This window comes from Lytechinus pictus, chromosome 15 (assembly GCF_037042905.1).
Source record: "Lytechinus pictus isolate F3 Inbred chromosome 15, Lp3.0, whole genome shotgun sequence".
Lineage (NCBI taxonomy): Eukaryota > Metazoa > Echinodermata > Echinoidea > Temnopleuroida > Toxopneustidae > Lytechinus > Lytechinus pictus.
In genome coordinates, this window is record NC_087259.1 from 4,430,400 (window position 1) to 4,437,396 (window position 6,997).

At 37.9% G+C, this 6,997-nt stretch overlaps 1 protein-coding gene across 1 annotated transcript; it reads left to right on the forward strand.

The window, feature by feature from the left end:
* Positions 1 to 300: 300 nt before the first annotated feature.
* LOC135156818 (uncharacterized) lies at positions 301 to 2,327 on the forward strand. The gene is made up of 2 exons (XM_064110397.1): positions 301 to 546; positions 1,501 to 2,327. The coding sequence occupies exon 2, from the start codon at positions 1,513 to 1,515 to the stop codon at positions 2,188 to 2,190; it is 678 nt and encodes a 225-aa protein (XP_063966467.1). The 5' UTR covers positions 301 to 546; positions 1,501 to 1,512; the 3' UTR covers positions 2,191 to 2,327.
* Positions 2,328 to 6,997: the final 4,670 nt, after the last annotated feature.

Consider the following 6,997-nt stretch of genomic DNA (forward strand, 5'->3'; position numbering starts at 1 on the left):
AGTATCTTCAGCTGAGCATGCATGTATTTCAACAATCATATAAAATCTTGTCCATATTTACATTGTTATTTGTCCTCCAAAATTAGTATCCATATACGCGCATATACTAGTAGATTGATACAGTGTCCATATTTACAATGTTATGGAACGATGGGGTTTCAATAGGTGGAGCAGGTGGAGCTCCACAGTGGGTTGCTCCACAATGACGCCATACCTAAAAACGGATATATCATCATGACTATGCAAAATGTCATTGTGACGTAATACCTATATATAGATATGACATCATCTAAATGATAATGAAGAGGGCCGGGATGTGTATCCCCCACCCCCCGCACATGAAGCAAGCTAGTGAGTGCTTGCATGATCATATTCGAACGTAACGATGGGCCTATTGCACAACTTTTGAAAATATTGCATCTTGTTTGTACGTTCACACAGCAGCTAGTGTCTTCAAGCACATTTGGGCCCTGTCTTTGAAGAGTTACATGTACGATTGATCCAATCAATCACAACTATGGACGGCGCCAGCAATGTCAACATCTGGTATGCATGTTTGTTCAAAATATTGTCTATGATGTAACTATGATGTATATGCAAGCATTCATTGTTTTCTTGAAAATTTATATATGCTTCTCTTTGTTTACAAAAGATATTGTGCAAATTTCCCATAGAAAAAAAATATGGTGGATGGATTTCCATAGAGTTACAATTGATTGACTCTTTCTAAGACGGGGCCCTGATAAACATTATTGGGTATTCCCTCAAGCATGACGTCAATTATGCCCACTCGATCGGCCGTGCGCAACGATATTACATAACGCTGAATATTACATATGGTAGGGTAATAAAGTGTGTCATTGAATTTTCCAAACAGATAACATCGTATACGAACAAAGTTGATTTTGAGCATTAAATCTTGACTTTTTATACTTTCAATGAAGTAGGGGAAGTGATAGGATTTTCCACGCTCATGAAGCCGATGCATGCTTGATCATTCGTGCATAACACGGTATTGCATGTACAAAATCAATTCGACGTTGCACCATCCAAGAATGCATTGCGTAATCTGAGAAGTAATGACGTCATAAATCCTTAGTAAAATCCCAAATATTGCGAATCATCAGTATTGTCATAAATTCCTACATGAGGTCTGTATAACTCTTTAAACCATTGGTAGTAATAAAATATGTACTCCAATATCAAAGTCATTGGTTGTTCCTTGATTTAAAACAGATTAAACTTTGTCAATTCTATCAATATGATTCAAAGAAGTTCGAATCCTTTTACGGATCTTGGGATTCGTTTAGTGGATTTACGGATTCGTTTACGGATCTACGGATTCGTTTAGCGGATTTATACGGAATCGTTGAACGGAATTACGGATTCGTTTAACGGATCTACGGATTCCATTACGGATCTACGGATTCGTTTATGGATGTTGACATCATGTATAAAGATACGATTGATAACACTTTGCTTCAATTCTGACCTAAACAGCATCGAGTCAACATGAACGCTCTTGATATGTCCAACCGGCGTTACGCATGTTCCCAATGCAATAGGACCTATAGTCGGAAGTTTGATATGCAGAGGCATGAACAAAAAGCTCACCCTGATACAGAAGATGAAGGCAAAATTGAATCTTCCGACGCTGAAGAAGGTACAAGTGAGGATGATTACTCCGAACCACCCTCTCAAACGGAGGGAGTTGAAGAATCTAGTGATTCAGAAAACGATGGAGAGGATGAATCGTCAATGTCAGAGACAGATAACATGGATGAAATTGAAGACAACCTTGCTTACCAAGTATGGTTGGAGCGGGCCATGACAGCCACCAAGGACCTGAGAGACGAAAAATATCAGAAATATATTTCAGAGGGAATGGAAGAAGAAGACGCTAAAGAAAAAGCGCACGTGAAATTACTGTGGGCCGTCAAACGCATCTTTTTCGATCTTTACTCCAAGTTCTTGCAGCAAAACATTAGCCTAGGAGAAGCTGACGTCAATCACGAGATCATTTCTGATCTCAAGGAAAGACTAGAAAATGGCATGGAATTCCAGAAAGCCGTACAAAGAGTCTTAGCCAGGCATGGTCCACAATTTGATGGTTTATTCCAGTTCCAAGATGGAGGTGACGATGACGACGATGATGAAGAAACAGAGAGTGAGGATGGAGTCTACAACTAAAGGCACAACACCACCTAGTCAACAAAAATAATCAAAGAACTTGAAAACGCCGTCAACAAAAATGACAGATTGAACTCTATTATTTATATCGTCAATATTCATACCAGCCATAGGCCTATACATGGATTGTGTTACAGCGAAGATATAACAGTTAACAATTATTTTGTCTACACAATACGTACTTCGATTACTTTTACCTTTGTATCAAAATCTGCTTTGTGTATATGTCTGGACTTAAAATGGAATAAAAATGAATAATAATAACATATAATTGTACAGTGTTCTATGTTATCACCATGTGCGTGAATGGAGTTGACCTGAAGCTAGTGCCATCTATGTAATACAATTTGTGTGAGTCAGAAAGCCAATAAAGAGAGACGTTGTATGCGGGTCAAAATGAAAACTATGGAAGTATGAAAGAACTGATTGGAGCGGAGATGCAAAGATTAGTTTCTAACATTCCTCGCTTTGTTCGAAAAATCAAAAGTTTTTTCGACCAAGACATCGTTAAGTAGTTTGCTTTCTACTGTTTACCAAAATAACCGATTGGAGTGAAGATACAAAGATTAGTTCATGCATTCCTCGCTTTGTTAGAAAATCAAAGGTTGTTTTCGACCATGACATCTTGAATGGTTCGTTTTCTTTCATCTATTATAATATAGATGATAGAGGGAGAAGAGTATGGGGGAAGATCCAAAATTAAGAGGAAAAATCGATGGAAGCGATGGAAAATCAAGGAGTTGCAAAGGAATTAATTTGGGGAGATCACAAAGACACGCTGGACAGGTTTGAGAAGGATTGTGTTCCAGGGATGGCGTCGATAGAAAATCGTTGCGTAGCGATACCAGGGTGTCTCATCTCCAATCACTACGAAACTATTTCAGACCAAGAGAAATTCGAACTCTTACACAGGCACGGCATGCCTCACGAGTTTAAAGAAGATTGGTCTAAAATAAATAAAAAGGAGAACACCATCGATCCTCCATAATAGGGGTTATCGAGTGCTAAATTGGACAAAATTTGAGGAAATCAATTAGCAATTAAGTGTCAAGTAAAGAGTTTTTGTTTTCTCTTTGTATTAAAATGATCACCAAAACCTTATTGCCAGGTTACTGGTAGATACATGTTTTTCTCCCTTATTTTTCCTTTATTTTTTATACCGGCTCCCAAGCGCCACTCCGCAAGGCTCGGTGCGCCACAAGTGGCGCGCGCGCCACCTATTGAGAACCCCTGGTCTAAAGGGTGGAAGAGACGAATTCTTCAACGATTTTGTAATAATAAATTATTCATCGATGTCTATCTCAATCACATTGCAAGCACGAAGATTCCAGCAGCCTCCTTCTCATTCTACAAACATCCATGCTGGTTCAAAAAAGGATACACAGCGTCGAAAATTCTATACAAAGGAACCATAAACGGGATCTTACTTATAGATGAAATCGATTAATTTTCCATAGAATATGAGTTGTATATAATTATGTATAATGGCATCACTTAATCTTCATTGTAAATATGTTTCACTGTAATATATGGACATGGGAAACAAGGTTTTGAATATTATGACAATGTTAATATGGACAATATTTTGGACGATCGACGCTCGAATGGAAATATTAAAAGGGTAAGTCAAACTTTGACACTCCTGCCCTTTTTTCCCAGTGCTATTATATTACCATAAAATCTACTCTAACAATAACACTCTTTTAATCCTTGATCAAATCGAAGGAGACAAGAAGGGAAATCACCTCTGCAAATTTGCATTTCTTTGTCGATCTTGGTTTGATATCGGGGGGATTTCATCTGTTTCTTTGTCATTGTCAATGTGAATATATATTTACTGATATACTTTTATCTACATATCTCACGCGTTTACGCCATTTCAAATGTGATTTTTTTGTTGACACCTGGAGATCACTGCCTCCTAGTCCCATGCGTGTGTTTATATAACTGGACATATTCTCTGCCGATCGTCGTCGTTATCGTTTTCATGCCTCACGGGCGCCACTAAAACCACTGCGGTAAGAACTAAAATCTTGTATTTGTGATCTTCATTCGAAATATTGACAATTCCGTTCCATTACGTATATCAACCCTAAAAAGTGGATTTTTCCTACTATCATAACTGATATATTAGCAGTCATTCGTGATACTTCATTTGCATACGATCGATGCCGATGTTCGCCATGGCAGTTCGACGGACCTCGACGGTCTTTCTTATGCTAATGACATTGTCCATCTATTGTCACCAAACTACAGCCTTCCTTAAATTCAACATTCCTTCTTTGAATACATATGAATGGAGTGATTATGACAGAGAATTAAGGGAACTTTTGTCTCCACTGCACCATGAACTCGCCTCCGACCGAGAATCGACCGCCAGAGCCGGCGATCAGATGACGACTATCATTCAAGAATTCCTCTCCTCGCATGAAGAGTTTGTTTCAAAGGAAAAGGAGAAACAATATTTTGCCCGGGCCCCGAAAACCCTCAATGAAGCGAAGAAGCTTAAAAATCGTCTGAGAAAAAAAGCTTTCGCAAAAAATGCTTCGAAAGAAGATCGGCAAGCATTTCGGGAAGCCGTAAAAGCTGTCAGCTTCCTGAGCAAACAGCGTAAGGCAAATCAAAGGCATAAAACTATCACCAGAAGGGAAAAACTGTATCAGCAAAACTTTTGGGAATTTTCAAAACGCTGCTGTTCGGGTACTCTCGATGGTGATGAAAGTCAAAGTCGCACTCCTTCGTTCGAAAAAGATTATGCCGATCGGTATTACACTTCCAAATATTCGATTGCCCAGCCGTTTGATCGTACTTCACTCTCTTGGTTCCCGTATATCCATGTCCCCCAAAACGAGTCATTTGATCTTTCATCTATTAAACCTAAAGATGTAAAATGTATCCTATCTCGCAAGAATTCCACTTCGGCTCCCGGCCCAGACGGCATTATGTATGGGATTTTGCGCAAATTACCATCGACCCACTATTTCATGGCCACTCTTTTTAGCAAAATTCTAACTTCTGGAGAGCCACCTGAATCCTGGTCTAAAAGCCGAATTTCTTTGATATAATGTGTGGCGTCGCGCGAAAACCAGACTATTGGTGAGAGACAATAAATGCGCTAGGACGTCATTTAAATACGCGTGTCATCAAACTTTTGTCTGGCGCGCGTTGCGAGGAAAAACAAAACAAACAACCCGCGTGAAAAAAAAAATGTCAGGCGCATTTTTATTTTTCAGAACTGTGGATATCGGCTCGATATATTTGGTGGCGGGTTCGGATATATGTTGATTGGATTTAATTCCCTTGGCTGAAATCCATGAAGGTAAGTTAAATTATGTTGCAGATTGAGTTGTTTTGTTAAATTCATTGATAATTGCGATGCGAGGAACATGGCAACTAAACACGTGAATGTGAATTTTGTGTTGCGTGTTTATGTGGATCGATCGAGAGAGAGCTTTTTAAGGAATTTAAACGTCAAATTACATGCGACTGCTGCAGCGATTCGCGGTATTTGTCCGGGACTTTGACGGCCTTTTTAAGATCTAACTTATGTCTGCTTAGGCTATCAACTAGATCTAGATCTGCACCTACTTAGACCTTAGGCCTTAGACTTAGGCCTTCGTTACATACTTGTAACCATTTAAGATAAATCTATCAGTATCACATGCGACAAGTTTGTAAAAAATGTATATAAAAAAATCAAAATTGGATAAGGAGTAAAAGAGCTATGATAATTTAAAGATATGGATTATTTCGGTAAAACAGTTCTATGCATGTTTTTATGAATTTACTTGACAAAGTGATGCAAAGATGTCTCACCTTGTGACATGAAATTATGTTTGTTCTATCCCCCCCCCCCTCCAAGACTATTAATTAATGCAAAAAGGTGACATATCATTCACACATATGACCAAAGAAAATAAGTATGATTTCATGTTTTGATATAAGAAAAGTTAAAGTGGGGATGTGACATCATCAGCCCATCTAACGAATATTTATTAAGACGTGCATATTACTGTTTTTAAAATGCATGAATAACCGTTTTAGATCTAGTTGTTATCAGATTTTGATGAAATTTGCAGCATTTGCTTACATTTGACGAAATTATTTTCAGCTCGGAGTACCCTTTTAAATCGGTTAATTATGGACATTTTTCAGATCCCCTCTCCTAACAAATTCTTATTTGTCGGACTTCTGATTTTATTTTTCTTTCGGAGGGGGTGGGGTCCATTTAGTATGAGGTTCACCAAAGCTGTGCAAATGATATCGAAATTATAACTAGAAAACAGATTGTCACAATTTATAAGAAATTTATTACAAAATAACAATATATTTTGGGGGGCGGGTGGGGGGGGGGGGTATTTCTTATTTTTTTTTACAATCTGGTCGAGCTACATTACATGAGGTTCGCCAACTTTCTACACAAAATCATTCATTTTTTTTTAAAGAAAAGACATATTTTAAAAAAAAAAATTATTATAGTTTTAATTGTTTTTTTTTAATTTTTTTTTCTTAAGTAGTGTTTTTTTTTAAATAAAATTTAACTCTGAAAATTTGTTAACTAATTGGCCTTGTTTTCTTTCGTTGTGTTAAACATGTTAAAGGCACGGGACCTACAGAGCAACTGTATTGGTGCAGCGAGGACAAGACATCTCAGAACCAACATACAGCTGACAGCAGCCCTTCAAGAAGTACTTTAAGACTGTGATATGGGATTCACCATTACCACAGCTTCAGGTAGCTTTCCATGCTTTATCCATATTCTTTATGGAAATAGTGTGCCAGTTTTGACTTTATCATGTCAGTTGTA